Source organism: Hemibagrus wyckioides, linkage group LG16, assembly GCF_019097595.1.
Source record: "Hemibagrus wyckioides isolate EC202008001 linkage group LG16, SWU_Hwy_1.0, whole genome shotgun sequence".
Taxonomy (NCBI): Eukaryota; Metazoa; Chordata; class Actinopteri; order Siluriformes; family Bagridae; genus Hemibagrus; species Hemibagrus wyckioides.
Genome location: NC_080725.1, coordinates 14,133,055 through 14,147,718, shown reverse-complemented (window position 1 = coordinate 14,147,718; position 14,664 = coordinate 14,133,055). Strand labels below are relative to the sequence as shown.

Sequence of the window (14,664 nt, the reverse complement as noted above, 5' to 3'; positions counted from 1 at the left end):
ATGCCCTGCATTCGTTCCCTTTTCAGGAGAAATGTATGTGTTTGTCTGAGAAATAAGAAAAATATAATTTTCAGATATCTCCTGTAACTCCCAGGCAAATGATCCACTTAAACCACAAATTTTGGCACTGCTGTACATCAGATTTTTTATCTATTAAAACTATTAATCTGACATAATTAATGCTGTTCATCACAGTCACATGTGTATAAACATGACCAGATGATGGTCACAATGTTTAGCACAAATCAATAAATACAAAACAAAACACAGGAAATTTGACCTAATAGCCTTCCTCTTCAGCAGATATTTGGACTCCAGTGTCAGGTTGGATCTTTAGCAACAACTCAAACACTACCTATGTATGGGATTTTTCACACACAGAGCAATTCAGATTCATTCTTGCACAGTACAAAAAAAAAAGAGGCACAGCACAACTCACCTTACAGTCGGTCCATCACTAATTTCTTATAATAACAAGTACCGAAATCTTTCAAGTAATGAATTCGCTGAAGGTACTTAATGTAGCTTTAAGGGAAGAAAGCAATATGTGAAAAGGATCAGGTGAAACATGTACAGGTGTACAAAAACAGATTTCTGAGACATATATTAGATTATGTTTAAATTCAGTTACGCACAACAATTTGAAAGGCTTTTTATTACAGGACTGGATTTCATCTGGAGCTGAAATTGTGTCTGTGAATGAGTGTGTGTCCAAAGTTCGGTTTTCATACTGCATTCCTGTCATATTGGACAGCATCGTTCTGTCTGTGGTCTCAATTTTGATTCTTCCTTTGAAACACTGATTCTTATTCTCTCTCTCTCTCCCTCTCTCTCTCTCTCTCTCTCTCTCCCCCACACTCTGTATCAGATCAAGACCCAATAACAATATTAACATAATTAGACACTGACGAGTCTTGTTACACAGACATAACCAAATTCCTTACATGGATTAAAGAAGCATTATATGTTAATGGATACCTTAAACATTCCACAACTTAAAGCTAGGATTTGTAATGCTTAAAAGTGGATTTGTACCTGTAATAAAATCATATCCATTTAATTTGCTAATTTTATATTTATATATATATTTATATATATATTTATATTTATATATATATATATATATATATATATATATATATATATATATATATATATATATATATATATATATATATATATATATAAATAAACAGAAGAAAAAAAAAAGATTTGTATCGTCACCACATAAAGAATCTGTCTCCTCATAAAAATCTTCTGGCCCTGAAATAAGCTGTCGAGATGAACTCTCTTCTGGTGTGGGCGTGGTTCAGAGGCAGGGGTGGATGAAGGATGTGGAAGACACAACAGAAAAAAAAACATAAGACAAAAACGAATCTTTCATCATATGTCACTGCAAACATGAACAGTCAATTGTTCCAGCTTGAAGTGTCGAACGTGGAAAGAATATAAAAATAGCATGTCTAATCAGAAAAAAAAATCCTAACCCCTGTTGGAAGAGTTGGGGACTGCAATTCAAGCATAAGAGGTTCTTTACCACTGCATGAAATTTCATTTCATTTAATATTTCCGTATAGAGTTTAGGTAAAGTATCATTCTCACGCATGCAAATACACCCACAAAAAACGCAAAACGTTGCCAGTTTGTTAACACTCCTTCACAGTCAAGTACTTTATTCTTATTAATAATAATGTTTTTTTCTTTAAAAAATCTTTTCAATATACAACACCATTTTAACCAAGACATTTCTGTTTACAACTAAACTGCGATCAGTTAGGGGTCATTCGGAACCTAGACGAGCAGACAGCGAAAGAGACCAAGACAGAAGAAGAGAGTAGAGAGAGAAAGCTAGAGCTAGCAAAGGACATGGAAGGGAACAGAGCGACGGACTGAAGAGGAATCTGAAACGAAGAAAACTACAGGGATTAGTACGTCACCACAAAGGAAGCAAAACAAAGTTGATCTCCCAAATTTAGAAAGGAAAAAAAAAAGAAAATGAAAATACAAAATAATAATAAAATAAAGACACAAATGTGGCTTGACCGTCTTTTACAGTCCCATCATTCATTCATGCAAACACAGTCCTCATGGAAGAGTCACTTCCACTGTTTATCTTTTTTTTTCCACAAAAAACATGAGAAATAAAAATATCAAGAGTTAAATAGTCCTTGGGCCCAGAAGCGAGGCTAGGGCAGCTGTCAGGGCGGATGTGGGGGCGGAGCTACGAGCTCATCCTCAGTGGCATCCCTCTCTCCATCTTCTCCTCCCGCTACCCGATAGAAAGGGAGCTCAGGGTCTGTTTGCACATAACTGAGTGTGTGTGAATGTGTGTGTGTCTGGGTGAGTGTTTTCAAGAGGGGCTTAGAATTAAAAAAAGGAGACAAGAAGAAGAGTAAAAGAAAGAGAGAGGAGGGTGAGGGGAGGACAGGGGTGGCGTTCCTCGACCTCTGATCCTGGCACACTTAACCACAGAGACTCGGTCATCAGGACAGTCCCCGCGCACACACTCTCACACACTCCACACGCTTCCAGGGCAGCCCTGTTCAAGCAAACACATATATTAGAGTCATGCAGTAGGGCAAGAGTCTATTCATCTCTATTACAGACAGCTGGAAGTACTGTGTGTGTATGTGTTCCATTACCTGCTATCTGGATATGTACGTATACGTGCGCGATGGCGACCGTCCTTCCATTTGTCCGTTAGTCGACACATTCAAGAAATCCCAGATGAGGATGGTGTCGTCATGGGAACTGCTGATGATCTGGAACTCATCAAATTGCAGCCGGAACACACGGCCTGAGTGCTCCTACACACACACACACACACCCATCCATCTTAGCTCAAGTACCTGCCTTTGTTCTGATGAAAGTTCATCACTTAGTATATGAGGACATATAGGTCACGGATGAGATAAAGATTGTGTGAGTCCTAAGGTCACTCACCACCAGTGTTCTCAGACACAGAGTGCTGGCGGGAGCTCGTGGATCCAAGGCAGCCTGCAGGTCCCATACTTTAATTTTTCTACACAAAACACACACGTATCTCAGCATCTCCTATACAAGTGTTTTTAAAGCAAAAAATAAAAAACTGAAACATACAAAATAAATGCTCTATTTGATGGAGTTCACTCCATTTAAGAAGCATGTCATGCCAAAACTCCAGTCATATTATTTTTATTCTAAAATGTATTTTTTTTTTCAATGAAACTGCAATGTATAAAATGTTATAGAAAATCTACTTTACATTTAAATACAGATAAACAGTTAAAAGATTTCATTTCTTGTAAATATCCCAGTCCTACAGTTGTACCTATCCTTACTATAAAACTGACTGATATGAACCTATTTTTCACCCCGAGCCAAATACATTTAATTTCCAGGGAAACACACGACATACAAGAGTCAGAAACTTAGCCTAAGGTTACCCTGGATTTTGTTATATATTAAAAAAAAAAAGAAAGAAAAAATGTAAAGGTCTTTTTATGAAGAGAACCTTTAAAACAAAGATATTCATCTCAATTCATTTACTTTAGACGTTTTGTGCTGTGTGTAACAGAACAAGTCATTTGTTATTCATCTCAAAAGCCAGACACAGCCGAGTCCCAGGTGCATCTGATCCTGGCCTATGACTAATCTCATACACATTAATGGACACGTTAGTGGATTAAAAGTACGACCAAATAAAATGCAGACGATTTCCACAAAAACTGCTTCCATCAGCCAAGTTTCACGTCTGACGTTCGCTCCTTGTCTTCACTGCTGCTAACGAGGAACAGACACTTCCGCTGCATTCTCATTGCACTTAATTTATTCCATTTCGATCATATTTGTCTCAATTAGGATGACAGCTGCTGCTCGTGTCTTGTTTTGTGTAACCTGTCTCTTGTAATATGTTAGCAATTCACCTGAGCTTCGCCACAAGCACGTCGATGCGTCTGGAGCAATTTGAAGCTGAACAAATGATAAATAAACTCTCCTTGACTTGAACGTGAGCCTTAAAATCACATCCAGTTCTCTGGTAACGTCGCACAGATGTGTTCTTTTTATAAAAAACGGTGTAAGTTACTGTCAAATATAAACAAAGAAAAATACGCAGGCGTACATGAACGCTGGAAGTTTCGGGAGGTGGCCATCTTGGAGACCAAGGGACGATGCATTTTCCTGCATTTTAGAGTAATAAAATGGTAGAACTGGATTTGAAATGTAGACATGATTCAGATGATACAGTTTGCTTAAAGATGACTAATTGTGCCATTTTTACAAAACCGCTTATTCAGATGGACGTTAAAAGAGCCTGTTGATGTAATTTAAGGAAGTGTACAAGCATTTCCTTTTTTTTAATGCATTTTATGGGACCGAGTTACATTGTGTGTGAATACAGAAGCTAAATTTGCTAACTCCATTTCAGGATACACAAATTTGTTTTTTTTTTTACCAAAAACACTGAAAGGTTAGTAATGTTCTCAGAGTGCAGGGCTTCTAGTCCTGGTCCACTGGTCCGAATCTGCCACTTTTGTCTTTTAATTAAGATCTTGTGTAATAACATTCATGGTGTTAGAAAATGAGTGAAGGATGAGAGAAAATATTAAAACTTGCAGCTCGAGGAGGGGAAAAGTAGGATTAACAAATGCTGACAAATGAAATCTCTTAGCTATGATGAGCTCGAGATATTTAAAACCGGAGTGATTACGTGTTTAAAATAGATCTGCTCTAGTGTAGTCATGCTATTAAACCTGGTGCTCTGTGGATGATTCTCACCCGTCGTAAGCGCCACTGACGATCCTCTTGTTGTCGAAGCGAATGCAGCGCACCAGCTCCTCGTGCCCTTCCAAAACCCGCAAACAGGCACCACACTCGATATCCCATAGCCTGAGGACAAAAACGGAGAGAAGGACGAATATTAAATTGACTCCTGAGCGAGAACAGGCAGTGCTTTTTAATCCATGATTTCATTACACACAAATTGACAGGGAGAGATGGACAGCCAGACTGAACAGTGAACACGTAACATAATAAGCCATTTATTTTCTGATAGCTACATTTTCCACCCAACATGCACACATACGCACCTGATGGTGTTGTCCGAGGAGCCGCTAACCACGAGCCGGTCTCTATACTGAAGGCAGGCAATTCCGCGCTTGTGGCCGTTCAGAGTGCGTACAAACTCGCAGGTACTCGTGCTCCACACCTACCGAGACATTAAATCAAACTTTAACCCACTGATGACGGCGTGTCATTGAGTGCACTGTCCTGTCAACATTTTAAGATTTAATTATGTGGATCAATTTCTAATACAAAGCTGGGTCATGTGAAACATAAGCGCGCACACACACACACACACACACACACACACACACACACACACACGCGCGCGGACTGCCCTGGCTCATTATTTGCGGAATGTTTTCGGAGGATGGAAGCGCTATGTTTTTTTTTCCTCATGCAGGACGATTTGGCGGTTTTCCCAGGGCCGTGCGTTCCTGGAATCCCGACTGGCTGAAAAATCCAGAGTCTGGGAGACGAGGGCAGGAGACGGAGAGCTGTTCCAGCCGAGGTGAAACGATATGCCACAGTCTGGCAGAACTGAACGGTGGAGTCTCTGTGGACTTATGATCACAAGTTCAGCAACTGTACAGTGCCCTCTGCTGGACGTCAAGCATATGACCACAAAAAAAACAAAACAAAACAAAAAACCAGACTGCTGTTTGTTCTTATGCCTCAACAGTATAGTCAAGTTTTCTGGTTTACTGCATCTAATAAAAACACACCCAGATCTTTAAAACTGGGGTTTAATATTTGGAGTCCTCATGAAATGGCTTCGGAGCTGTGATGTGATTGTGAACCTTGCTGTAATTCTTATGAAACTGGACATCAGAGTGTCAGTGCTGAGGAAGGAGATATAGTTTCTTTTTGCACATTACTGAAGAAATTGTGTTTTAAATAGTTCTAAATTATATTAAATTTTTTTTACACATCTTATAAATGGCACTTCACTGATCATGCTCATGGTGCTCACCTTAATGGTACGGTCTCCAGAGGCAGAGACGATGTACTTGTCATCAAAATCGACCACGTTGACGGCAGCCCTGTGACCTACGAGCACGCGGCGCAGGCTGATGTCAGTAGGAGAGGCCATGTCCCACACGGCGATGGAGCGGTCTTTGGAGCAGGTCACCATCAGGCCGTTACAGAAGCGCAGGTGCAGCACGGCCTCATTGTGGTGGATCAGAGTGTTCAGCACCTCGCCCGAGTTCACGTCCCACACCCTGCGTGTAAGAAGGCAAAATGAGTACTGCTCACATATCTCATAGCACATCACAGCTGGGCATAAAGGTGAAGTATAGGAGGGAGAGTGGGAAATGGACGGTTAGGGAAGAAGAAACAAAGAAGAAAAAGTAAATAAATAACAAACCTGACAGTGGAGTCCGAGGAGCCAGTAACGATGACCCGCTCGTCGTACTGCAGACACAGCACTGACCCTGTGTGCCCCGTAAGAATCTTCAAACATTCCAAAGACTGCTTATCCCAAATCTGTACACACACACACTCCTTTTAACTCCACAATACATTCAAATCAACATAATCTTCATACATTTGTTTCTGTGGCTGTACCCAACACCAACCACACTAAATATACTGACATGAATAAACACACCAAATATCACTAGATCAATAACAAAAACAACCCTGACGACATAAAATAAGTTTAAAACTGATCTACGGTCACTGCTTTATATATTAACTTGCATTAAAATTGTAACTGCTTCTTTAACACACCTTGATGGAGTTGTCTCGGAGGCCGCTGATGATCTTGTCGTCGTCGTACTGGAGGCAGTAGACTCCTTTACTGTTCTCAGACCTGCACTGGATCCTCTGAAGGTTGTGCCGTCCACAGCGCCAGTTTGCCTCAATGGTCTGGGAAGAGGAAATTGTTCCATCCATTACAAACACAGTGCTGCAGTCATTTTATAACACAGTTTATAAAATTGACCGTTTAAGAGTTCACACCAGACATTTAAGGTTCTCCTTTGATGGTTTGTGAATTGAACATTACATTTTTTATGCTTTATTTTTAACAGATAAGGCTTGTTTAAGGCTTGGTAAACATAAGTGTAGCTCACAGAGGCACACACAGGATGCAATTATTCATTTCCAAGTTTACTCACCCACTACGTTTTCTAATGGACTCAAATCAGGCTCAAATACTCACTGATTAAATAAACAAATTAGTCATTTAAACAAAACCTTCAGAAATTTTAGTTTATTTTTTAAATAATATTAGCCGGGTGAAAACGTCTATGGCATTAACAACACTATTTAAAAAAAAAAAAAGAGTTAAATAAATGAATTAGAACAAAAAAAACATTAATAAAAAATCTGTTAAAAAAAGTAATAAATAAACTAGTGTGAATAAATAAGTAAACAGAAATAAGCAAAATTTGTCAATTAAATTAAAAATAAAATTGGAAAAACTAGAATTTAAAATAAAAAAATCAGCTTTTTTTTTCAAAAAAAAAAAAAAAAAAAAACATTTGAAGGTGTAACCCAATAAAATAAATCAGTTAAATGAATGAATTTGACTTAAATAGTAATAAAAAGCCTTTAAAAAATATTTAAAGCTATGAATAAACAAACATGAACGTAAGCAATCTAATGGAATTGCTTCTTGCAGCATTTACTTTTGTATTGTATCAGGTTCATTAAGTTTGATTCAAAAGACACCAGACTGCACAAACCATCGCTCTTTCCCCAGAAGAAAACACACAGAGGAATGCTAATAATTATTAATAATTAAGCAGTGGTTGTGTCAACTTTGTGCTTGAGCCAGAGTGAAGGAAAAAAAAAAAAAATTCAACTGTTGTCATCAGATTCAACGGAAAGGTTATAAAGTTCATGATCAGGTACACTGCCACAAAATGTCCTAAATAACAGCAAACCTAAATACTCTACATGTAGTAATATAATTACATTTCACCCATGCAGAACATCATACTTGAACTATAAGAGAAAACGTGTTTAACGTCCTCGTCCTGCGCTCACCTCAATGTCCTGAATAATTTTGGGGTAAAGAGATCGGTAGTAGGAGTTTGGCGGGACTTCTGTAGTGCGGTTCTTGAATAAGTACTTCTCCCTGTAAGACAGAAAAACATTCAGCTTCTCTGTAAAGCGTTCTCCGAGTCAGAAAAGGTCACAAACACCTACGTCAACGTGCCCCTTTTCGAATGAAAGCGTGGCTGAAACTGAAAACCACATAACAGAAATGCAAGTACGTGGAAATAAACCCTACTGAGTAAGCTGTAGGTCAGAATAGACTTCACCTGTTCTGCAAGGTTCGAAGTGTGAAATGAGTATTTCCTCAAAAACACTGTGTTTATTATGTTGATATTAAATGGTGCAAAAGAATGGAAGCTAATTTCAAACTAAGTTTTTGTGGACAAATTGCAGTTATCTAGAGGAGATTTACATTTTTAGTTCATTAAAAACAGCCATAAAGTGAACATTTATGCAACGGTTAAAGTTTTCCTGTAGTTAAATTTCAAGCCTAGTGAAAGCTACTTCAATCCAATCTCAGTGTATGCGATATTTGTAGCTGTGCTGAGTGAGTCCGACCGCTTGATTGTGATGCCTCACCACTGGTGTCTCTCGGAGAGGCCTTTCCAGAGTGGGTCGGTTCGCACCATGCGCTCGATCAGCTTCTTCCACAGCATCCCCTCTGAAATGACACGCTGCCACTCCTTACACACCAGCTCAGCTGAACACAGCGAGCGTGCATCCAGGAACGACAGGATGTTCTCAGCTATGTGGTCCAGACCCTGAGCTGCATCACAGAGAATTAACACGGGTATGAATAGAAGGGTTGCATTTTCCTCACATTCTCTAAGGCTTAATTGTTTGTGTGTGTGTGTGTGTGTGTGTGTGTGCTCTGTAAACCTGGTAGCGCTGTGATGAAGTCCCTCTGGAGCATGGGTTTGAGGTAAGAGTTGATGTGGCCGTGCTGATAGTGACACATGCGTGATATCAGATGCTCCACAAACTCCACCTGGTCGGCCTCGGACCACTGGTCAAACAGCTGGATGCACACGTCCTTTTCCTTCTCGTAGTTGCCCTCCGACGGCCGCTTCCTCGAGCCTGACAGGGGGCCGTTAGTGATCTGAAATCAGGCCACAGTTTGAGATGATCTAGTTCTGTGATTACCACATTCTTTGACCAAGCATGTTATTACACTAACTATTATTTCTGGTCACATTTTGGTTGCCAGATAACAGACTAATCTAAAACAGGATTAGCTGCTAGAACATATGAGTGTTAACATGAACTAACTCATGGACATAAAGCCTACCACTATAAACAGATAATAAAATTTAAAAATAAAACATGTACTTTAATGCAATAAAATCATAATCAGCAATCTGCTAAGGTGTAAAAGAAATGACACCCTTTTTAACAACGTGCAGTTACTGTAAAAATAACACTTTACACCTACATAAATTCGGACGTTAGATTGTCATCACGTCATCAGATCATTCGCATTTACAGTTAAACAGATAAGAGTTCAGCTTTACCTTAAATACTGTTGTGGTCTTTGGGGAAATCTCTCCAGTATGAGAGTCCATAACTGACATGTTCTGAAGGAGAATATTAAAAAAAAAAAAAAAAAAAAAAATATAAACACACACATTTCATTTATTTATTTATTTATTTATTTATTTTTTAAATATCAGAGTAGTCATTCATGCCCTGCGCTGCTGTACAAGCACAGCAATGTTGCATTCTGGATTCTGATTAGTCAGAAGGAGCCGATTAATCTTCTCTACACTTACAGATCGAATACATTATGGTTTCTATAGCAACAGCTCATTCAGAGGGAGATACTCTCAACAAACATATGTAAGGAGATGTTTATTTAACGTTTATGGAAGGAGTCTTAAGAGAAGATGTGGACCATCATTTCTTTTATCTTCATTTCCAGAGAGGGCAAAAAGAGTAAAGCATGTTTATAGCTGCTATAATGTAAGTGAAATTACAACTATTAAATGCAACTATAATTGGATAAAAAGTACGACTCGTAGCCCTTTGATGGATAATGCATGACTGAGATTTACATTTGTTATTTCTACTCACAATAATATGACAGGGTGCAGCTTGTTTTGCCCTCTTGACATTAAAGACAACAGAGGCTTGTGGGAGTGGAAAGTGGAAGTGCCCATCTGCCCAAACACACACACACCCACACACGACAGAGAAAGCAAAAGCTTGTCCATCTCCATGCCACATGGCAGGCCACTGCACAGTTAGGACTTGATTCCTGTTTTTTTTTTTGACCGACAGCAGCTGAAAAAGCACAATGCTGACCAAAACATGTGCACCATTTTCCCTTCTGTGTGCTTCAGACAGCACACTGGCCATTTCAACTTTCCATTCAGTCATGTAGTCACAAACTTCCTCTTTATTCAGTCACCTCAAGCCACAACAATGAGTAAACGTGATGACTTGTGGTGGCAGATCCTTCCTTTTGTTATTCCTTCTGTCTGTGTTTGTCTGTATGAATACAATTTTCTCCATCATTTTTAGTTTGTTTTGGTTACCGTGTCATTCCACTCCCTGCTAAAGACAGTGATGCAGAGACGCTTTAGTCCTTTAGGTAATCTGTATGCTTCAATAATCACACTGCCACTGTACTCATCTTCTCTGCTATCCTGAACCCAGGAACCAAACCACATACATGCTTCAGGTAGCTGCAATGCATTCTGGGACGCTAGAGTTTGTTCCCACGCCTCCGCTACTTCTCATTAACAAAAAAGAAAAAAGGCGGCGGCCTGTGAGAAGAGGAGTTTTGTTTTTAAGAACTGTCATGTCAGCACAAGACACAACCTGACAGAAATGCAGCACAATCCAACATGATCACTCACACATGAGTGATCCTTCAACAGAGGAGCTCATTAAAGCCTCAACTGCCACACAACAGGTAATATTCTGCACTTAAACCATGTTCTGTCTATAGTACATCTATGTATTCGAAAATCTAGCATTAGAGGTGATTGCTTATGCTTTTTTTTTTTTTTTTTAAACACTAAAGACAAATCCCCACATCACAAAGCTGCACCTTAAACTTTCCTCTCTAATCTGATCTGTGTGTAAAGCAGCGACGTCCTCGAACGCTTCACGCTGCAAATTCACAAAGTGAGCTCCCACACACAGAAACGCATCCTCGGTTCTGCCCATCGAGACAAACCTAACGACGGCTACTCTGGAGCATTCTGCTGTAGCCATGGCAACAGGAAGCAAAGCCCACCGACGGCAGAGATGCTCCGCATTGGAACGCGCCGGCATTGCAGCACGGACAACGTGGCAGGAAAAGCATCAGGCGGAAAAAGAAAACACGCAAAAGATCATAAAGACACGGATGGAGACAGGATGAGGGATGGATACACACAACCCAGAAGACCTGATATGAGCCAAGAGACATATGTTATGGGTATTGATTAAAGTGTCAAGCTGGAGGCAACAGATTCAGAAACATTCGTGATTTATTTCAAAAGCAAGTCAGAAAGCATGCATTCCACTGATAAACAGGCAAATATGATAAAAGCCACGTTTCTTTTTTTTTTTTTAATCTGCAAGTATTATACGTGACAAATGAAATGGAAATATTTTTAATTAGTCTTAAAGAGTCTAATCAAGATGTCAGACAGTAAAACAGACAAGTGTAAACATTTCAGCTTGTAATCATATTGTGGCTGTCGAAATGTCCAATCCTGCACCATCATATCATCATAAATACCTGTCCAGGCAACAAGACACAGGTCTAAAATGTTGAAATGGATGAAAAACGAGAAAGAGATGGGGACAAGGTTCGAGTCGAGTGACTTTAACCTCAAGTAAATGATGCTGAGCAAATCAATCGATCTGAGAACTCATGTCCTGTCATCACCTTCTTACAATTTTTCACTTGCAATGTTTATCATCAGTTAATTGGACTTTTGAATAAAACAAAGCTAATATTGACAGATGGAAATGGAATCACTGATTTGTGATTTGCATTTCCTTCCCAGACTTCACGACTTGACTTCTCACTGAGAAACAAGCCAAAGAGAAATCTCACTCCAGAAAAGGTGTTTAGTTTTGCAAAAACATTTCTAGTGTTAGAAAATTCATAATATCAATATTTTATCATGTTAATGGATTTCAGGGGCCAAATTGCATTATAGTTCGTATTTAATCCTTATTCATATTTAATAAAGACACAAATTCATAACTGAGCAGCCCTAAAATACGCATGTATATCACATTTATGATGAAGAAATTCAGTATTTTAATCAGATACATTAAGCGTTTTATCTGATAAAGCCATTGAAGCGAACAATAATACTTCTACCATGGGTTAACGTCATAAAGCTAACTTAAAACTGAATAAACAGACCATAAAACGCGTATTTTACTAATTCCAGGCGCTAAATTCAAGTCGACATATTAAGACATTGAGGCATAAAAGAGCTAGCTAGCATAACTAGCAAGGCTACCGGCTTGCTGTAAACTATCTTAGCCAGACATGCAACGTTACAACCCACACAGGCGGTGTATCAACACATTTATTGTTGTTTTAACAGAAATTATAATATTAGAAATAAGTATAAACCAGTGGCAGTGGATATGGTAATAACATCGACGTGCTAGCTTTGCTACGCTATGCTAACTTCCTTCTACGCAGTTAGCAAGATAGGCTAACACCTAGCCAGCAACATCAACGGTGAATACGATCAACAATGAGGGATTCATTCGTGAGCAGAGGTGCAGGCTGGGGTTCACAACATTACTGAGAACAAGTATATGTTTTTAAGACGCACATCTGTTCAATAGGTCTTTAAAAAACCCGAGGAGAGGATATTACTAATAATGGCGCAGTGAAACCTAGCTAGCTTAGTTAGCTGAGTCAATGGAGGCTAGGGCTGAATCCCAAACGGTTACGTATTCCCTTTAATCGCGCGCTCTGTATAGAATTAACTGCAGGCGATCTAATACACCCTATGTAGTGCACTTGATTTCAAATATTGCTGTATTTATACTTCAGCCTTCATCTTTCACACACGACAAACGTCGCTGCAGGTTTTTTTTCCTCTCCTCCCCCGTACTGTACTGCTTTGGCTATAAATTTTATCTAGACGTTTTAGATACATTTCTTACTTCATTTCGGATTAATGTACCAATATATAGGTGATTAGGTGACAAATTTCAGTGTTGTGTAAAGATAAATTAGAATCGCTTTTTTTTTTTATTTGTTTTTACAAAAAATATTCCTAACCCAAAGCTGTGAAAGCGCAGGGCCCTGTCTGGCTAAACTGATGTAGATTAATAAATGTTTAAAAATAAATAAATAAACCTATACGAATCCAGTGAACGTATTCAAACATCAGTTTCTGTAACATAATATAAACAAGTATATTATATATTTAGAAAGTCTATTTGACATATATGTATATATTTACACACTACTTCTTAAACCTGTCCCGTTTAACACTCTGTATTCTATAAACCTCACATTACGCTTCACTAACACGAAGACAAGTCATTCTAGTTTTTACAATTATTATTCAAACTGTTCCATACGTAACATATTTTATTAAAATGCTGAAAGTGCCCCAGAGTTAGTGCTAACGCTGTTAGCCGGCCATTTGTCCTATTTCTCCCTGTCCATCTTTTCATACATCCTTGGTCGCGCTTCCCTTAAAAAAAACGATCCATTAATCCTCCTGTTATTACGAATATAACTATAAACGTGTCTGTCGGTTGTTTTTCTGAAAACTTACCATGAGCTCTAACGTTTTGTCCTCCATGTCCGGCTCCATATTGTTGTGCCCCCGCGCCGCAAAAAAATAAAACATCAAAAAAAAAAAAAAAGAAAAAAAAGAAAATTGGAAACCCAGCCCTGCGTCGGGGGCGCGCACAGCCAACTACGTCATATACTGAGAGGACAAACCGGAAGGGAGGGAGAAGCTAGAAGAAGGGGGGGGGTGAATAAAATTGAAATAGATTTAAATCCCAGCTCTACATTTGTCGACGACTCACAAAGAAGGCGGGGTCGAGTTGGTTCTCTGCTCTCTGATTGGTTGTTCTTCGCAAGCGTGAGGACGTGAAACAACGCGGAACAGTTTATTGTGCGTGTGGGCGCGCCGAGTTTCATGGTAAATTCTTCTACCTCGGAGTTTAAAAGCCTCTCAACATGTTATTAAAAAAAAAATTGTTTACTATACTTAAAGGCTGTATGACGAGCTAAAAAGAAATCAGTTCTTTATTGTTAAAAATATATTGAATAAATCGAAACGTTTCTCCCCAGCATCTTCCTCAGTCAGACTGAAGAAGACTCTCGGTCATCCTCATGTTAACTGGACTTCTTTCTAATAATGTCGATACGTTTCACCAGTCATCTGATCAGCTGCTGCTCGGAAACTTTCTGCTCATCCGAGCTGCTCAACTTCTGCTGGAATGAGCAGTGAAACTTTTAGACTTAGAAAGACATGACTGAGAAACAAAACATTAGATTTAACACTATATTTTATTTTTATTTAGGAGATAAATTCAGGGGGGGAAAAAATCGAAGGAAATCCCAAGGAATCCACAAAATTAATTCTAATTAATAATTAATAAATTATAATGACTCATTAATTA

General features: G+C 38.9%; 1 protein-coding gene and 1 long non-coding RNA gene across 3 annotated transcripts; one reads left to right on the top strand and one right to left on the bottom strand.

The window, feature by feature from the left end:
• Positions 1-1,642: 1,642 nt before the first annotated feature.
• fbxw11b (F-box and WD repeat domain containing 11b) lies at positions 1,643-13,948 on the bottom strand. The gene is made up of 13 exons (XM_058412256.1): positions 13,806-13,948; positions 9,564-9,626; positions 8,932-9,151; positions 8,632-8,818; positions 8,041-8,131; positions 6,778-6,915; positions 6,413-6,531; positions 6,017-6,266; positions 5,070-5,188; positions 4,759-4,869; positions 2,944-3,022; positions 2,643-2,807; positions 1,643-2,539 (listed from the first exon to the last, which is right to left on the bottom strand). Exons 1-12 carry the CDS (start codon positions 13,878-13,880, stop codon positions 2,646-2,648), a joined length of 1,614 nt encoding a protein of 537 aa, XP_058268239.1. The 5' UTR covers positions 13,881-13,948; the 3' UTR covers positions 1,643-2,539; positions 2,643-2,645.
• LOC131367056 (uncharacterized) lies at positions 10,691-11,510 on the top strand. Of its 2 annotated transcripts, none has more exons than XR_009206879.1 (2): positions 10,691-10,966; positions 11,142-11,510. It is a non-coding gene; the product is annotated as an uncharacterized LOC131367056 (long non-coding RNA). The 2 variants fall into 2 exon arrangements; XR_009206878.1 differs by having other exon boundaries at positions 11,078-11,510.
• Positions 13,949-14,664: the final 716 nt, after the last annotated feature.

Bases quoted from the DNA above. Each gene is read 5' to 3' on its own strand.
- fbxw11b (XM_058412256.1), bottom strand. From the start codon at position 13,880: ATGTTTTATTTTTTTGCGGCGCGGGGGCACAACAATATGGAGCCGGAC. The intron at 4,870-5,069 runs GTGCGTATGTGT...TTTTGTCCTCAG, and splicing joins TCCTCGGACAACACCATCAG to GCTATGGGATATCGAGTGTG. The intron at 3,023-4,758 runs GTGAGAATCATC...TGTTTTGTGTAG, and splicing joins GTCAGTGGCGCTTACGACGG to AAAAATTAAAGTATGGGACC.